The following is a 19,820-nucleotide window of genomic DNA, read 5'->3' as shown; positions in this document are numbered from 1 at the left end:
TACGGGCCACAGGGAGAGAGGTTTCCTGGATAGAATATATGCAGCTGAAATCGTTTCTATCCAACCAGGACAGGGAGAGGAAGTTGAGGACCCCCCCTACTCCATTTGAGAAATTGTTCTTGCAGGGTTCGTCACCTGGGCATGTCATCTCTCTTATTTATAAAATGCTGAACCAGAGAGACATGTCGGACAAACCCAAATTTGTCTATAGATGGGGAGAGGAACTGGGAGAGGACATTTCGGAGGACAGATGGAGCAGGGCGTTTCTGTGGACCCACAAAATTTCTCTGGCTTGTGCCGCCCAAGAGAAAAACTATAAAATTCTCACAAGGTGGTACCAATACCCGACCAAATTGCATGCTATCTTTCCCTCGGTGTCCGACATGTGCTGGAGATGTGGTACAGAAAAAGGGTCTATGTTACATATATGGTGGAGCTGTGCTAAATTGCAACCATTCTGGGACTCAGTGTTTTCTCTGTATAAAAAGATGAGTGGGGGTGAGGTGGAGAGATCTCCCCAGGTGGCCCTCCTCTCTATCCTCCCAGGTTCATTCAAGTCACAAAAGAGGGACCTGCTGCGATTTTGTTTGGCGGCAGCCCGTATAATTATTCCCAGATACTGGAAACAGACTAGATGCCCCACGTTAGCTGACTGTGTAGAGGAGATGGCAAACCTCCAGAGAATGGAGGAACTCACAGCTGAACTTAATGGGCTCACGGAAAAATTTATCACAGTGTGGGGACCGTGGATTACGTTCATGGAGTCTCCTGAGTTCACGGTGAGTCTGGCAGGTTATTTGGGATGAGAATTGGTGACAAACCTTGTCTTCCCCTCTCCCCACACACTTTTTTCCCCCACACCCTCTTTACCCTACTTTCTTCACTCTATTTGATTCCTTCTTTTCTAAGCTTATATCTGTTTTGTTTTTTTTTTTTTTTTTCTAGTTTTCTACTTTTTCTTAAATGTTTATTCAATAACTTAAAAGGGGATTGTTTTATGCTGAGAGTGGTCTTGTCAATTATCAGGAACACATGTTTAGCTGGAACTCTGATTTCTAGTGTATGGTTTGTCATGGAGTGTTAACATAAGGATAGCTTATAGAGTTCCAATGAAATCTACAATGTGATGTTATTTTTGTCATTCCGAAACTGAGAGATCACTGTTTATGTTTTATAATCTTTATAAATGTTCAAGACGTATGCTTGATATATAAACTTAATAATTAAACAGATTTGAAATAACATGAAGTCCAATATGTGACGAAAAAACAATCTCAGAATCACCGGGATCCGTTGAAGCGTTCCAGAGTTATAACCTCATGAAGTGACACTGGTCAGAATTGCAAATTTGGTCTGGTCATTAAGGTGAAAATTAGCTCCGTCACTAAGGGGTTAAATTGTTACTATAGAGTAGTCCTACAATTCTTCTATATCTGTGACCGCACTAGAGGCTTATTTACTGAACTTGCACCTTATCTTTTTTGTTTTATACAAGAATTAATTAGTTTTTTTTGCAGATACTACTTTGTATTAAGTATTACTGCTATCTTGCTACCAGGGCCCATCCATACAAGCGTATTTGGGTTTATGTATGATAGATATCTTGTTTACAGTGCTAATATTTTCTTGGAGCTATGCATTTTCTACAAGTTATGTTTTAGCTGTCTGTATAACATAGTTGTTGCATGTCATATATTGATCTCTTTCATCCACTCTAGAAGCATAATTGTATGTACAACAAATAATAAGGACCACAAATTGTGAAAAATTCTTATGGTCGGTAAAGTTCTACACTGAGTATTGTAGGGCATATGGCCATGGGCATGAGCATTTAAAGGGGTTGTCCTGCCTTAGGCCGGTGTCACACTTGCGAGTGCCTCGCGTGTATATCGCGCGAGTCTCGCATTGTATCACCCGGCACGGACTCACACTCTCCTCCCAGGAGCGGGTTGGTTGCATGCATCTCTATGCAGGTGAGACGCTCCTGTCCGGAGAATGTGAGTCCGTGACGGGAGATGCAACGCAAGACTCGCGCGAGATACACGCGAGGCACTCACAAGTGTGACACCTGCCTTAGGCTACAAGTCTGCAGTTACTTTGTCAATACCTCACATCGCGCGCACTGCGATGATTCTCAGATGCCAAGAGAGAACAGTATTGTGACTACAAGTATGTGATTTACATACTTACAGCCACATTCCACTAGACTGTATTTGGCCTTCTTCAATAAACTTGCATTGAGCAATGCCGCAACCATCTAGTGTGCATGTGACTGCATGTATGCTAATCACAAACTTGTGATCATGCTCCCAGCACTGGAGAATCGTCTGAGCGGGCAATGTGTGCGATATGAGGATTCACAAGTCTGCAGTCAAATAAAGTGACTGTAGACTTGCAGCCTAAGGCTGGACAATCCCTTTTAAAGGGAACCTGTCACCACTTTTTTGCCCTATAAGCTGTGGCCACCACCACCGAGCTCTTATATACAGCATTCTAACATGCTGTATATAAGAGCCGAGGCCGCTGTGAGAACATAAAAAACACTTTGTAATACTTACCTAACGGTCGCTCGATGAGCCTAATGGGCATCTCCGTTGCCCCCTCTTTCGGCCATCTTCGTCCTTCTTCTGAAACCTGTGTGCATGACGTGTCTACGTCATACACACTCGCCGATCCTACGCAGGCGCACTACAATACTTTGATCTGCCCTGCTCAGGGCAGATCAAAGTGCGCCTGCTTAGGACCTGAATGCCGGCGAGTGTGGATGACGTCGGACCCGTCATGCACCGCGGCTAGAGAAGGAGCGTAAATATGGCCGAAAGAGACGGCGCCGGACAACGGAGACGCCCATTAGGCCCACCGCGCGCATAGATGGCTATATACTGCAAGAGCTGGCTATGGATTGCACTAACTTTTAATTTTATAAAGAAGACTGCAGACCTGTGAAGCTGGATTATCTTCCTTTTTTTGCATTTCACGTGCCTTGGCAGAAACCATTCCGTGCTCCAGATTGCAGCCCAACCGGATCATTGTATTGAGCTAGACTCCTCTTGCTTACAAATTTATTGAAGTCACTTTTTTTGTCTTGTGGTATTCACTGACTTTTTTTTGTTGTGTTTTTTTGTGACAGGTTTTTCAAAATGGCCCATTTGAATTTCTCTCAAAATCAAAAATTGATTTTTGTTCTTAACTGTTTTTTTCAGCACAAAGCTCTGAAATATTTCTCAAATTTTCAACCTTGCGCCAAATTGAAAACTTCTCCAGAACCCCACAGCAGAAAGGGACTGGAGTGAAATGCATAAAAAAAATGTAAGATTTGGTAAAAGTCGCACTTTGTGAATTTGTCTAAAACATTTGAATAAACAAAGTTGTTGAGAAAAAAATTAAAAAAGGCAGATAATCCCAAAGCTACTAAAAAGGAACAAATAGCAATGATGAATCGGGGTTACAGTATTTACATGTGCTAACGTCAATCGTGTAAGTGATATTTGAGCCTTCGAAGACAGACTGATGGGGCATTTAGATTGTGAGTCCGGAGGGACCAGTGATGTCAGTACTACGCTGCGGAATATGTTTGGCGCTATATAAGCAAGAAAAATAAATACAAAACTTCTTATTACATTAACCATAATGATATCAGATTGCATCTCTGAAGTGTCAAAAAGCTCTTTTCCCTGCCGCCCATGACAGCACCACATGAGAGATAGGTTCCGCCCACATCAGGACAGGAAACCCACTGATAAAAAGGCGGTACCTCTCCTCCACATCAGTTTGGTTTCCTGTCCTGGTATGGACAACCCATTGCTGTCCCAGGTCCGACCCGGTGTGGAAGCCTGGTACTTACCTGAAGCCGGTGCTCGGGCCTGGATGCACCCCCCCTCGGTCTCAGACCTCTGCGGCGGTGAGGCGCGGGCCTGGAGCGGGAGCTCGGCCCGGCGTCGCTCCAGGGATGTGCGCACTCACGGCGGCCGCTGGAAGGCTTGTCCCTGCTGTGCAGCACGCTGGAGTGAAGCTGGAGCTCCGACCGGAAGTGACGCGATTCCAGGGTGACGTGCGCAATGCGACCAGGAAGTGACTGGTGTGCGCATGCGCACTAGGATCCAAGATGGCGGCGCCCATGTAACGAGACAAATGTGACCGGCGCTTGGGACTGGTGAGTTTTTTCTCCTCCATTGTTACCATTATGGCAGGAGATTCACCCCGCAGCAAGGAGCAGCGCAAGGAGTCGCCACAGCGGGGCTCGGAACGCGGCTCTGCGGATCGTTCCCGGAAGGCTATATCCAGTCCGGGCAGCGTTCGGTCGGTGGGTCCCAAGAGGTCCAAGGGAGATAAGAATCCGCCTCCTGATCCGGTATTGCCTGGAGTCGTGGGGGTGAGTGGACTTCGTGGTCTTCCATGTTTCTAAGTCCCCGTTTCCGTGTCCCCTCTCTTGTTAGGTACCGAAAAAATGTGCCTCCAAGCAGCGTCACAAGGAATGTGCCATATGCCAATCCTCCCTGTCTTCGGATTACACCAAGGCCCTGTGTGCAGGCTGTATCCAACAGACCCTACTCAAAGAGGGGCCGGGGTTCTCATCTGAATTACGTTCCATTATCAGAGCAGAAGTACAGGAGTCCCTTAAATCCCTTAAGGGGGGCAAGAGGCGCAAGAAGTCCCGTCATCATAAGCTGTCTACTCCCGATACCTCGGCGGGTTCGGCTCAGGGCTCTCGGTCGTCGGGATCCTCAGGATCCTCCCCCTCCGATTCTGGCTCCTCTTCCTCTTCCGATGAAGGTGGTCGCCCTTGTTTCCCTACAGCAGACGTCGGACCTTTGGTGAAGGCAGTACGTTCGACCATGGGTATAGTGGACCCCAGGGGGCCCGAATCTACCCAGGATGTCATGTTTGGGGGCTTGGATTCCAGGAAGCGTAAGGGGTTTCCCATTCCCCAGAAGGTTCAAAGTCTCATTACTGACCAGTGGAAAAAAGTGGACAAAAGGTTGAATCTTGGCTCTTCCCTTAAAAGGAAGTACCCCGTGGATGAGGAAGCATCTACCTCTTGGGATAGAACCCCTAAAATTGATGTCGCTATTGCCAAGGCGTCTCGTTCCACTACCTTGCCGTTTGAGGACTTGGGGTCCCTTAAGGATCAGCTGGATAGGAAGGCTGATGGTTTTCTGAGAGGGACATGGGAGTCTACGGCAGGTGGCTTGCGCCCGGCCGTGACCAGCGCCTGTGTTGCCCGGTCTTTAATGGTGTGGCTTCAGCAGTTAGAAGACCAGTTGCGCAATGACACTCCTAGGAAAGATATTATCTCGTCCTTGCCCTTAATACAGGGTGCTGCTGCCTTTATGGCTGATGCCTCGGTTGATTCTTTAAGACTATTTGCCAGGTCGGCGGCGCTTTCCAATTCCGCGCGTCGGGCCCTCTGGCTGAAAACTTGGAAGGGTGATGTCCAATCCAAGGGGCGACTATGCAGCATGCCTTGTGAAGGTGCCTATCTTTTTGGCTCTGGCCTGGACGACCTCCTCACTAAGGCATCCGATAAGAAACAGGGGTTTCCAGTTTTTCCGGTGGCGTCCTCTCGCAGCCGGCCCTTTCGGAGACGTCAATTTTTCGCAAAGAAGTCTCAAAAACCGCAAGATCAGTGGAAGGACCGTAGAAAGACTACCTCGGGCTTTCTCTTTGGCAAGCACTCCGATAATAAGCCCAAGCCCTCTCAATGACGCCTGTCATCAGGTAGGGGGTCGGCTGTCCCTCTTCCTCCATGCATGGCAGGCAATCTCCTCCAACAGGTGGCTCCTTCAGATTGTGGAGGAAGGGTTGAAATTGGACTTCCGTTCACCCCCTCGGGGGTCTCTCATGATAACCTCCTTGCGGTCCCCAGAGCGGCAGATGGCCTTGGAAGTGGAAGTGCTAACTCTCCTCTCGAGGAAAGTCGTTCAGGAGGTCCCCATAGAACAAGAAGGGGACGGCTTTTACTCCACTCTCTTTCTGGTTCGGAAGCCGGACTCCACCTTCCGCACCATCTTCAACCTGAGGAACTTGAATTTGCATCTGGTGCAGCGAGCCTTCAAAATGGAGACCATGAAGTCAACTGTCAGGCTGTTGTATCCAGAGTGTTTCATGGCGGTCCTCGACTTAAAGGACGCCTATTATCACATCCCTATTTTTCCGTCTCACCGGCGGTTTCTCAGGTTCGCACTACACGTCTCCGGGAGGCTGAGACACTTCCAATTCGCAGCGCTGCCATTCGGGCTTTCCATGGCCCCACGGATCTTCACCAAAGTCCTCGCGGAGGTCATGGCACATGTCAGGGAACAGGACATATTGATCATTCCGTATCTGGACGACCTCCTGATAGTGAGTCAGTCGGAGTCTCTATGTGCGGCTCACGTGACCAGGGTCATCACCATCCTGGAAGGCCTGGGGTGGGTGGTGAATCAGCAGAAGTCCAGACTCCAGCCTCTCCAGTGTCAAGTCTTCCTGGGTCTCGTCTTGGACTCTACCAGACAGTTGTGCCACCTGCCAGAGGACAAGGTCGCCAGGATCTTGTCCTTTCTCTCTTCCGTAAGGAGTTGCCCAAGCATGTCCTTACGGCAGGCTATGTCGCTGGTCGGGACTCTTACCTCTTGCATCCCAGGAGTGTGGTGGGCCCAACTGCGTTCCAGAATCCTCCAGATGGAGGTCCTTCAGTTTCAGAGACTGTTTGGAGGCTGTTTGGAGAAACAATTGACCCTGTCTGCGGACACCTTGCACTCCCTGGGTTGGTGGCAGGACCCCTCTCACCTCAGGATGGGGGTTCCTTGGCTTTCCCCGGTCACGGACACAATAGTCACAGATGCCAGCCATTGGGGGTGGGGTGCCCATCTACGCCAACGGGTGCTCCAGGGTCCCTGGGACGCTCGGTTGGTCAGACAGTCCTCCAACTACAGGGAGCTCATGGCGGTTCTCAAGGCACTAGAGGGGTTCCTCCCCTTCTTGAGAGGTCGCCATGTTCGGATCCTTTCGGACAACAGGGTGACGGTGGCGTACGTCAACCATCAGGGCGGCACCAGATCCCCTTCTCTTCTGACTCTGACTATGCACATCTTCCAGCTGGCCGAACAACATCTCTCCTCCTTGACTGCTCTTCATATCAAGGGGACGGACAACGAGGAGGCAGACTTCCTCAGCCGGCACTGTCTCCGTCAGGGGGAGTGGTCCTTGGACCCGGAGGTCTTTCGCAAGATCACGCTTCTATGGGGTGTCCCTGTTCTAGACCTGTTCGCTACCAAGGCGAATCGGAAAGTGGACAGGTTCTGCTCTCTCAACCCCCGAGACGATCCTGTTGCCCTCGATGCCTTCCAGATGTCTTGGTCTCACGGCCTCCTGTACGCGTTTCCTCCCCTGATCCTGTTGCCTTCGGTTCTCCGGAAAATCCGGACCGACAGAGCAGAGGTTATTCTCATCGCCCCCTTCTGGCCGAAACGGGCGTGGTTTTACTGGCTGCGGACCCTGTCTCTGGTGGATCCTTGGGTTCTTCCGGACGCCCCTCATCTCCTGTCCCAGGGCCCAGTCCGTCACCCCCCCGACCCGGCTCTCCATTTGACGGCTTGGCGTTTGAGCGGCGGCTGCTAGCTCGACGGGGGTTTTCCTCTTGCCTAATCGATACTCTTCTTCGCAGTAGGAAAGCGGTCACCACGGCCATTTACGGTAGGGTCTGGAAGCGTTTTCTCCTTCAGTCGGGGGCTCGGGCGGAGGGCCCCCCTCCTATCTCGGCTATTCTAGAATTCCTCCAGAGGGGGTTGGAATTGGGGCTCTCCACCAGTACGCTCAAGGTGCAGGTATCTGCCTTAGGGGCGCTGTTTCATTGTAGTCTGGCGCAGAATGAATGGATTTGCCGGTTCATTAAATCTAAGTCCAGGTCTGTCCCTGTTCAGGCTCCCAGGGTTCCCCCATGGGACCTTAATTTAGTGTTGGATGCCCTCACAGGGCCTCCGTTTGAGCCCTTAGGGGAAGTCCCTCTCAAACTGCTGTCCCTTAAGGTTTTTCTCCTCGTCGCACTCACCTCGGCCAGGCGGGTGGGGGATCTCCAAGCCTTGTCTGTGGTTCACCCTTATACCCAGATTCTGGATGATAGGGTAGTGTTGCGGACTGATCCCTTCTACTTGCCCAAGGTTTCTACACCTTTTCATAGGTCCCAAGAGATCGTGCTCCCTTCCCTCTGTGACCCCCCTCGGAACGAGGAGGAGGCTAGGTTACACACGTTGGATGTCCGGAGGGCCTTAGTCACGTACCTAGATAGGACTAGGGAATGGAGGAAGTCTCAGGTCCTGTTTGTCACTTTTCAGGGGCAGTCCAGGGGGCATGGGGCTTCTAAGGCTACCTTGGCCAGATGGGTCAGGGATGCAATCGGTTTGGCGTACTCGGCTAAAGACGCCACTCCTCCTCCGGGCATAAGGGCGCACTCCACTAGAGCGGTGTCTACGTCTTGGGCAGAGAGGGCGGATGCCTCTCTTGACCAGATCTGTCGGGCGGCTACTTGGTCGTCTCCTGGGACTTTCTTTCGGCACTATAGGCTGGACTTGTCCTCCACAACTGACCTTTCCTTTGGGAGACGGGTCTTGCAGGCGGTGGTCCCTCCCTAAGGTGGATGGTCTATTTAAATCTCTCATGTGGTGCTGTCATGGGCGGCAGGGAAAAATCTTAATTACTCACCGGTAATGGGATTTTCAATAGCCCATGACAGCACCCTTAGTTCCCCCCCTATTCACTGGTTGTGGGCACCCTTCGGGGAGTGTTAGTTATGGGTGTTTTTCCTTGGGTGGTGGTATGATTAATCTGTTTCTTGTGTTTTGTTGGTCCTCTCTGGCTCTGAAAACCTACTGATGTGGAGGAGAGGTACCGCCTTTTTATCAGTGGGTTTCCTGTCCTGATGTGGGCGGAACCTATCTCTCATGTGGTGCTGTCATGGGCTATTGAAAATCCCATTACCGGTGAGTAATTAAGATTTTTATCATGCACTTTACAGCAAGCTTGGACTAGAAAAGAAATATGCTTCCTCCTGCTCAGCAATTCAATTCATTTGTGCATTGCTTTTATACACTGCCTTATCTAGAAGGTCATCTGGCCCTTTACATCACCCATTTCTCCATATGTGACCCTATTAGTTATCTCTATCTTCGCCGATGCAATCGATTGACAGTTGGAGATCTACTGTTGTTTCTTAGTAGGGTCTTGAGATCTTTGAAAGCATGTTGTGATAGGGCTAATGGGTAAATAATGTGACTATTGGAGGTTCTAAGTCTAAAAAGAGAGTGTTCTTGTTTTGGTGGTGATTTTGAATGGAAGTACCAGAGCATGACACCTTACAGAAAAAGAGAGCCTTGAACTGTTTACGGACAGTGAAGTAACTGGTCAGGTTGCCTCTTATTTGCCAAGTTCACAGTCACATGTTGAGCACTTGGTGAGTTTTTTACCTCAGTATTTGTGTCACAGATCCTTCTCTCATATCACATGATCAACAGAGCGAGAGATGGCATGGTAATCCAAAGAGCATTTATTCCAAGCAAATCAAAACTGTCCATAAAATAATCCACAAAACAGAGGGTAAAATTAATCCAGTAACACAAATATAGTCCGGTAAGCGATAAATGTCCAGGTCTCTCTCTGAGAAGTCTCAGCTTCTACCAGAGGATCAATCTTCCTGCTTCATTCTTTAAGTTCTCCAACAGACTGCTAATCTCCAAGTAAAACAGAGAGTTTAGTTGAATCCCTGGACCCCTCCCCCAGACCTAGGGACAGAAACACTGTAGGTGGTGATTATCTACAGACAATAGAATGTACACATAAGCAGTACAAATAATGGATAGTGAACCACACCTAAACATGATCCCATACAAAATGGTACATGACCCACAATATCCCACCATCACAACCTGTCCCTCCTTTTTAATAAGTGAGTATGCCATGAGGTCTACACAGACCTCTGGCCATCTCACTTAAGTCCATGTTGCTCAGCTGTGAATAGTCTATGGTTCTTCTTGCTGGGACAGTCCATCAGCATTCCGGTGTTGGCTTCCACACTTGTATTGGATGGAAAAGCTGTAGCTAGTCCCTTCTATAGCGGTAGGGTTGGAAGGACAAGCTTCCCTTTGTGTCCTCCTTCACTCAAACTGTGTTTCCTGCACCCACAAATCTACATTGTAGATCTCCCACATCATTTCCTAAGAGAATATGTGCAGGCAGGCCGCTCATCACCCCAACCACACATTGCTTGACTTCAAAGTCCAGATTCACAGTCGCCTTTTGGAATATTCCTTTTTTGTCCACCAGCCAATTCAATAACAATCCCTGGTCCATGATGTATTGCCTCTGGAAGAACCACCCAGGAATTAGCTATTGTGAGAAATGCCCCAGAATCACAAAATCCAATGACTCTCTGTCAATCCAGCGCAACTTCCTGTAAGTGCCTGCTTTGATGGTTAGAGGAACTCGGGGCTGTGGCTCGCACCCCATGAACCCCTAGTGGCTGACCATGAGTGTCTGAATCATTAGGCAAGTCAACTTGAAGGGGTGAGAACTCTTCCTCCATTGTGTTTGGCTGTAGAGAATGAACAGGTCGATTTGGTGCAAGGTTATTCCTCAATCGACCAACAGGGCAAATGTTTTGTAAATGCCCCGGCACATAGATAACATCTCCTCTGCGTCGTACTCCTTCCAGTGTCCATTCTGGAGAAGGCTTAGGAAAACCTGGTGACAGAGGCCGGAGGCCATACACTCCAACAGGGGCATCTATGGTGCAGGGGTCAGCGGTTCACTCCGGTGGAGGTGGTGGTAACTCTTCCTCAGGCAGGATGGAATGCACAAAATGTACTGGGCGCGATGGAAGTGCCTGGGGCTCCCTTCGAGTCCTTGTGGGACAACTGGATTGTAGGTGCCCAGGTTGTCCGCACCCATAACATCTCTTCTCTGTGATCCCCCCCAGGGTGTGGTCGGAACTGTTGGGCCCAGGATTGTGAGCCATGGTTGTCATCGGCCTGTGGCTGGTTGGAGGGGCAGATCTAACTGGAGAGGGCAGGGGAGCAGGAGCAGGCTGTGGTTTATTGTCCAGAAGCCCCCTCCATTGTGGTCAGATAGTAAGGGCCTCATCAGCCAGGGCTGCAGCTCCATCCAAGGTGCACGACGTGCGTTCTCTGACCCATTCCCGTATTTCTGAGGGACATTTGTACAGAAATTGTTCTATAAGAAATACCTGTATAACGTCTTCCACAGTGAAGGCGTCTTCCGCTTCCAGCCATCTCCGACATGCCTGGGACATCTTATGATCATACATCCTAAACGATCCCCCCGTGGTGCATGGGCGGTCTCGGAACTGTGCCCTATGTGAGTCTGGGGTGATGGCATGGTAATCCAGGATAGTCCACTTTACAATGTTGTAATCCTGGTTCTGCTGTGAATCAGTGGTGCGATAAGCCTCTGCCAGGCTTCTATTCAGGAGTCCCACTAACAAACGCACCCAGCCAGAGTGGGGCACCTCCATCATGACACACTGCTGCTCAAAGTCCTTGAAGAACCCTTCCACATCTCCGGAAGCCTCATCAAATGGCTTGAAGTCTGTCCGGGTGATCAGCACAGGCTCCTGGATCGCTGGGTTTACACTCCAACTCACATTACTCCCTCTGTCGGACTCCATTGCTTCTTGTCTCCTCTGTGCTCGGCGAGCAGTCTGCTCCTTATATTCCTGAGATACACCGGGGCCAAGAGCTGCCATCTCTTCTTCGAACCACCCCAACCACTGGCTTTTTGGGGCAGGGATCCCCGTCCCGTGTTTGTCCGTCAGACATCTGGGAGGAGGTGGACTGGCTCTCACCCACAAGTAGATCAATTAAGGCTTCTTTACTCAGTCCCTGGTAGCTCAAGCCCAGATCTTTGGCTCTCTCCTTTTGGACTGGAAGCAGTCCAGTTTCTGTACTCACTCTGTTGGTGCATCTCCATTAGGCTGCGCTCTGTTGATCCCACTGCTGCCACCAGTTGTCACGGGTCCTTCTCCCATATCACATGATCAACAGAGCGAGAGATGGCATGGTAATCCAAAGAGCATTTATTCCAAGCAAATTAAAACGGTCCATAAAATAATCCACAAAACAGAGAGTAAAATTAATCCAGTAACACAAATATAGTCCGGTAAGCGATAAATGTCCAGGTCTCTCTCTGAGAAGTCTCAGATGATTACTGGGCATATAAGCATAGCCTTAGAGAAATGACTCAATCAAATTTTTAACCCTTAGGCAATGTAAGATGGGCAGTGGCTGCATTGTAAATGAACGGTATGTATCCCAGAGATGGTTTTCCTCTGGGATGTAAACCTGGAATGTCTATGCTGTGTCATGGCATAAGTTTTTTTAAGGCATTCAAAGGGCCAGGTTTACAGATAGCTGAAGAGATGGCTAGGTATGGCTATGTACATACCTCAACCCATGGGTGTGTCTCATATGTATCTTAATAAGATTGTTTGTTTGGCACATGGCAGTCAGTATGAGGACGTTGTGTTTGTGAAGCCTCTGGGGTGAATCCTCTTTGTCAAGAGAGGATTGGCGAGTCCTGACCGGGACCGTGTGTAGAGGTTTGACCCCTCTGGAAGGGGAACCCTCTGAGGGAAGTGAGGGTTTAATTCATATCACCGGGGTCAGTGCTTGGAGCATAACTTAACTCCAGTGGGATACTTCTGGAGAGAAGTGGTATCCGAACACGAGCGGGTGTACCGCAGGATAAACGGACTTGAAAACCGTGCATGTGCCTTTAACCCAGAAAAGGCTGTATTGTATGTTACTGAAGTGCAGTTTATTTGGTGTGACTAAACCTGTTGAGCTTTTTAAACAAAAGTGTTCCTGTTGCTATTGCTTATCGTACGGCTCACTTCAGTTGCTCAGCGGAGCTCACAGTGGGCAGTCTTGTTTTATGGCGCTCGCTGTGAGCTTCAGATATGTAGCAGTGTCGGAAGTGTCGTGGGACCACGTGTGGATTTGCTAGACCTGGAGGGGTTTTTGAGTGGTTTAATAAAATGATGAAGAGGGTGCTTTTTTGTGTTTTAGTCCAAATAAAGCATTATTTTGGTGGTTGTGTTTCTTTCTTTTCACTTACTGATTAGTGATGGGGGTGTCTCAGACACCTGCCATCACTAATATAGGACTTAGTGGCAGCTGTGGACTGTTATTAACTTTTTATTACACCGATTGCCATCGCACCAAGGCAATCGGGAAGAGCTGGGTAAAGTGCCGGGACTGTTGCATCTAATGGATGCGGCAATTCCGGGTGGCTGCTGGCAGATATTTTTAGGCTGAGGGGTACCATGGGTATCCCCAGCCTGAGAATACCAGCCCCCAGCTGTTGGGCTTTATCTGTGCTGGTATAATAATATAGGGGGATCCGATGCCAATTTTTTAAATTTATTTATTTTATTGTACAATATAGACCCGCCCACCAGCATCTGTGATTGGTTGCAGTCAAACACGCTGTCACTCAGGTTGGGGGCTCGTCTAACTGCAATCAATCACAGCCACCGATGGGCGTGGGAAGCAGTGCATATTCAATTAAAGTAATGAGCGGCCCAGGAAGTGAATGACTGACGGGGGAGCAGTGTGACAGCCGCGACGGTGATTTGGTAAGTATGAAGTGCTTGCTCCTACCCCTTTGTGCCAGATTCTGGTCCCCATAGACTTTATATGGGAACCGGCATCTAGCCAGATACCAGTGATCAATCCCCTGCCGACCCCGAGTTAGCAGGGGATAAATTTGTCTGTCCTCTGAACCGCGGACAATGCAAAAAAGAATTGACATGCTACTTCTTGGCTGCGTCTCTAAAAATGCAGCCAAAAAAAGATGCACTGTGCGGACAGCAATAGAAATCTCATAGACTTTGCTGGGGGAAGGAAATGCATGTGCATCTTTGTGATCTAAAAAATGCACCAAAAATGCAGTAAAGGATGCACTGTGCGAACATAGCCAAAGTAAGTGAGTGAAATGGTGCACTGAGCCTCTTGGCCACACCGATGGCACACCGGGCACCCTATTTATGATATTTTAATAAGAAACTTTTAATCTTACATTGTTTACAGCTTGTTGCCAAAGATATCATCCACCAGAGACTGGCCCAGTATGCACTTTCCAGTCTTATTAATAATCTCCCAGATCTCAGCAATTATTAACCAGTACATTAAATTCTATACATCAATTAACTGTCCACCTAGCTTCTGATTCAGAGCTGCTGTTGTCAGTCCTGCAAAATCACAATCCCTCCTCCTGGACCCTCACCAGTTTCTAGAACAGATTTGTTTACTGCTCATTTGAGCTATGCACTTCTTCAAAGGCCCTATTATTGGTATTCATTTTGCTAAAACTGTAAGACACTGTGCTTGCTGCAAAGAAAAATTATGTAGTGTCAAAGATACACAAAACATTAATCATGGGAACTTAACCTAAGCATTCTCATATCCAATGTTTTCTACAGGCGAGGTGGTGCCTGTTCAAGGAACCTACTTTGACCTACGGAAGTCTGTCAATATTGGGAGCCAGATAGCCAAACTGAAACTAAATGGTTTTGATCACAACTTTTGCTTGAGTAAGTCTGATGCGCAACACTGTTGTTCAAGGTAAGAGAAAGTATTTTTCACTATCAGTTCACCTATTTCCCTGTTTTCTCAACTCGACAGTGCTGCAGCCAATGAGTGAGCTGACCTGATTGACTGACTGCATCGCTGCTGTCTGCATGACGTAAAAGACACAAGCAGTAACAGACCTGGGAGGAAGAGTAACGTACAGTTTCTAGGGACAGGCGTTTCCTGAAAATGGAAAACCCTTTTAAGAGGGAACCTGTCTGCAAAATAAATACTGTACAATACAAAGTAAATACTGTTTTAAATATGTGCAGCAGTCTAAATGTGAGTTCAGCTGCAGGGAGAAAATGAAGTTATATTCTCCCTGCAGCCAGGCATCACTTCCAGTCATCGGGTAACTGAATAGTCAGTGCTCACTATAAAGTGAGCGAACTCTTATTACACCCCCTGCTCCTTGGCAGCCAGCTTATTCTGCAGCATGTGTGTAAAGCAGGGTGTCGGTCAAGGAGCGGTGAGTGTGATTACAGTTTGATCACTTTATAATGAGTGCCAAATGAAGACTGCTCTGATGACTGGAAATGAGCGGCTACAGGGAGAATATAACTTCATTTTCTTGCTGCAGCCACACTTCTAATTAGTCTACTGCACATATTTTAAAGAGATTTACCTGTAAAAGAAAAGCTTTGCAAGATTTAATTAAAGGTTTGGCTAACCACACTCTACGTTACATTTTTTGTTTATTCATATCCTATCTATCATAGAGTATATCACGAGCCAAGTGGCAGAGTGCTCACTGTCCGTACAACACAACCTGGAGTTCAGTTCTACACTGCTAATTTCTTGGATGGATCCCTTAAGGGAAAAGGTGGTGCCATCTATCCTAAGCAGTCTGCATTTTGTCTTGAGACTCAAGCATGGCCAGATGCAGTAAACAAGGTTGGTAAGCATAAGAGAAAAGAAATAAAATACACACAACATTGCTATATAGATGGTACAGTATAATCTCCATTACAGTTGTGAGAAATGTGGTAATATTTGCCACTTTAAGAAAGGGATTTTCCCCACCATAAACATTTTTCATGTAGGCACAGGATAGATGGTAAATGTGTGACTACTTGGGTACAAAGATGAGGGTCTTGTGATTATTCGCTCTAAGGTTATGTTCACACACTGCATCTTTTCTTAATCACAAAGATGCAGTGTTTTTGGCCCCCAAAAAACACACCTGCGGCAAAAACGCATCAAAAAACGCATGCGTTTTTTAGGCGTTTTTACTGCATTTTGCTCAATGTGCTTTTTAAGTCAAATCGTTTCACTGAAAGGGCTCAAAAACGCTGGCAAAAAAAAACAGAAAAAAGAATTGACATGCTGCATCTTCATAAACGCAGCCAAGATGCAGCCAACAAAAGATGCACAGTGTGGACAGCAAAATAGAAATCTCATACAGTTTGCTGGGAGAAGAAAATGCATGCATTTAGATGCATCTTTGTGACCTCAAAAAACGCACCAAAAACGCAATAAATAATGCAGTGTGTGAACATATCTTAAAGGGAACCTGTCATCAGAAATTTGGCTTTCAACCTAAAAGTTTCCCCCTCTGCAGCTCGTGGGCTGCATTCTAGTAAGGTTTCTATACTTTTTGTGCCCCCTTTTAAACCAAAATAAATACTTTATAAACTTGTACCTTTCGGTTTGAAAATCTTGTAAATCGTCCATGGGGGCGGGCCGTGTGGCGTACGTTGCTGTCCCTTACGCCGTCCCCCATGTTCCAAATCATCCCTCATAACGCCGCCCACGGCGCCCCAGGTCCCGTGCACGCCGGGACACCTAGTGACGTGGTCGCAGGCACGAGTATGGGCGGCGCTGTGATTGCATCGCAAGTGCCCGCCCATACTCTCGTGCCCGCCCTTTCCCCACTGCCTCCAGCGTTCTGTGCCGGCCCGACGTCACCTCCTTCCCATCGTACCCTGCAGCAGGAAACGCACTTGCGATGCAATCACAGCGCCGCCCATACTCTCGTGCGTGCGACCACGTCACTAGGTGTCCCGGCATGAACGGGACCTCGGGCGCAGTGGGCGGCGTTATGAGGGATGATTTGGAGCATGGGGGACGGCGTAAGATACAGCAACGGACGCCAGACGGCCCGCCCCCATGGATGATTTACAAGATTTTCAAACCGAAAGGTACAAGTTTATAAAGTATTTATTTTGGTTTAAAAGGGGGCACAAAAAGTATAGAAACCTTACTAGAATGCAGCCCAGGAGCTGCAGAGGGGGAAACTTCTAGGTTGAAAGCCAAATTTCTGATGACAGGTTCCCTTTAAGCATGGTCACCAGTGAAGTGTGCTGTCTGGGACATGATCACTGCTCCCTCTAGACCTGGAGATCTAAAATATCAACAAATATTTTTGAATAATGTAACATTATTAGTCATATTTGCTAAGATTATTAATAGGTTTAGGACAACATCCCTGGATCTGACAGCAGGGATGGGGGAATGATTGCATCCCTGAAGAAATGATTAATGTTTGCACCCCTAGTATTCTAAGAAAGAGAGGTGGTGGAGATGAATTGAGGCAGAAAAAGAGTTAATGTCTAAGGTCCCTGTGGCACTGTAAGGATAAATGCACATTGCATATTTGGTGCACATTTACCATACGGAAAATCATAACCGTAGTTCGGTATCCGCTATGTAGATAAAATATTAAATAACTCATACATGTTGCCGATATTTTCCGACTGTAAATTAATCTATCTTACAGATTTTCAAATCCACAGCATGTCAATTCTTTATGCAAATTTTCATTGTGCATATGCCTTTCACTATTCATAGAGTGAACTATACATATAGCACACAAGGTAAAGAAAGTCCAGGTCACCGATCATCAACGTTCTGATGCATCCAGAAGTCCTGCGCACGGAGTAGCTTAGCCATTAATCAATATAGAAAAATAGAAACTCCAGCACTGACCGGGTAAATTAAAAGTCCAAAAATTTATTGTAGAAATTATTAAAATCCAGTAAGTATGGGCTTGCATCGTGTGGAAGCAAACAGAACAAGGCGTTTCGACGCTCAGGTCTTAATCAGGTTCTCAAGATTAAGGGGCACTTTGCACACTACGACATCGCAGGTGCGACGTCAGTGGGGTCAAATTGAAAGTGACGCACATCCGGCGTCGCAGGCGATATCGTAATGTGTAAATCCTTTATGATACGATTAACGAGCGCAAAAGCGTCCAAATCGAATCATCTGTGTAGCGTCGGTCATTTCCATAATTTCGGAAAGGACCGATGTTACGATGTTGTTCCTCGTTCCTGCGGCAGCACACATCGCTGTGTGTGAAGCCGCAGGAGCGAGGAACATCTACTACCTGCGTCTTGCGGCTCACGCCGGTTATGCGGAAGGACGGAGGTGGGCGGGATGTTTACGCTTCTATTGGCCGGCTGCCGTGTGACGTCGCTATGACGCCGCACGACCCGCCCCCTTAATAAGGAGGCGGGTCGCCGGCCAGACCGACGTCGCAGGGCAGGTAAGTCCGTGTGAAGCTGCCGTAGCGATAATGTTCGCTATGGCAGCTATCACAAGATATCGCAGCTGCGACGGGGGCGGGGACTATCGCGCTCGGCATCGTAAGCATCGGCTTGAGATATCGTAGTGTGCAAAGTGCCCCTAAGACCTGAGTGTCGAAAAATGTTTGCTTCTTCATAATACAAGCCCATACTTGCTGGATTTTAAGAATTTCTACAATAAAGTTTTAGACTTTTTAATTTACCCGGTCAGTGCTGCACTTTCTATTTTTCTCTATATATATATATATATATATATAACACAGGTACGCTGCGGAAAATCTGCATCAAATCTGTGTGCAGGTACTCCACAGTCAGAACTGGATTTTGACTGCTGACTGTAAACTGAGAAGAGTTTTAAACTGCAGTCAGAAAGAACGGAAGGAGCTTGACTTCAAAAGTGTGACAGAAATATATTTTCATCATATGATGACCAAATTTTTTTTATAAACAAGTTTTAAATCCAATTTATTAAGAAATGCAAGAAATGCAACTAGAGTCCTGTGGCCCTTGGGCAATTTTTGGATCTGCCCTCCTCCCTCAATCTAGCTTGCTGCTTGGATCCATATATGTTCTTCCTACCTTAAGAAAGCAAAACAAATAAAAACTATAGAACATATGACCCATAAGTGGCATACATATGTATTATCTTTCAGGCCAGAGACCTAAGCAGCTTGTCAATGTAAATGGCTGAGCAGGAATCTACACTTTTCAACTCTTTTCTGAGTCATGAAGATATGGATAGCATTGAAAGTTGTGCCTCTTTGGGGATCCAAGCTAACCCCCCCTTAACTCAAGGCTCAATCAACATCACTACCTCTGTGACCTTTATGTAGTTGACTATTGAGATATTTAGTAGTGATGACCGATTCTGATGACTCTCAATATAAGCATTGCGGTTTCTCACGTTACTCTTTATATTTTCATCCACAGCCACAATTCCCAAACGCTCTTCTACATCCAGGAGAGGAGTATGACCAGACCACCTGGTTCAGTTTCTCTATTCAGTAAAATGTCAGCTACCCTACAGCCGAGGTGTCCAATCTATCCCAATCTACTAGCTCTCTGGGGAATGTTGATGACCTATCCTCTTGTACTTTACACCATTTAACCACAAACTAACACTGAAATAATTCCAAAAATGTATCATACCTAAGGCCAGGTTCCCAATAGCCTATCATATATGGCCCACAATTCTAGGACTGCTTGTGAGTGTCCCGACCTAAACTTATCACAGCCTTATAGATAAATATGAAGCTTTAAGTCTGTATGCGGACTGTGAAATGCGCTCATATGAATCAAGCCTAATGCTGAATTATTTTCTGCATCTACCTGGACGTCGCTTTTCTTGACTTCCTGGAGAATGGTGCATTAACTTAATGGAGAAGAGAAAGAGCCTATAGCAGTATATTTTTCTTTACACTAATGAAGAACAATAAATTGTAATAATTTGTAATGTTCATGTGTCATTTTCTTTTTATTATACCATGCCTAGCTTCACAAAGTTTGCTACTTCAGTGCTAGTGTGCCCACCCCTCTCTGTCATCAGTACATTAATACAAAGCACTGGCATACAGTAGATTTATTTTAGGGGGGGAAAGGTATAAGAGACTGTGGAAGATAGCTGTTGCTTGCCTTTGATACATAACCATATACTTTTTAACTTTTAGAGATATAT

General features: G+C 47.2%; 1 protein-coding gene across 2 annotated transcripts in view; it reads left to right on the top strand.

The window, feature by feature from the left end:
- GALM (galactose mutarotase) overlaps nt 1–19,602 on the top strand; it is a 90,401-nt gene extending 70,799 nt beyond the window's left edge. For both annotated transcript variants that reach the window (XM_075339489.1, XM_075339488.1), the window contains exons 6-8: nt 14,471–14,612; nt 15,338–15,512; nt 19,076–19,602. In XM_075339489.1, coding sequence (XP_075195604.1) covers nt 14,471–14,612; nt 15,338–15,512; nt 19,076–19,153 — 395 coding nt within the window. In that variant the 3' untranslated portion in view covers nt 19,154–19,602. The remainder of the gene's footprint in view (nt 1–14,470; nt 14,613–15,337; nt 15,513–19,075) is intronic.
- Nucleotides 19,603–19,820: the final 218 nt, after the last annotated feature.

Source organism: Anomaloglossus baeobatrachus, chromosome 3 (assembly GCF_048569485.1).
Source record: "Anomaloglossus baeobatrachus isolate aAnoBae1 chromosome 3, aAnoBae1.hap1, whole genome shotgun sequence".
In the NCBI taxonomy this organism is placed as follows: domain Eukaryota; kingdom Metazoa; phylum Chordata; class Amphibia; order Anura; family Aromobatidae; genus Anomaloglossus; species Anomaloglossus baeobatrachus.
This window is presented reverse-complemented; position numbering and strand designations above follow the sequence as displayed.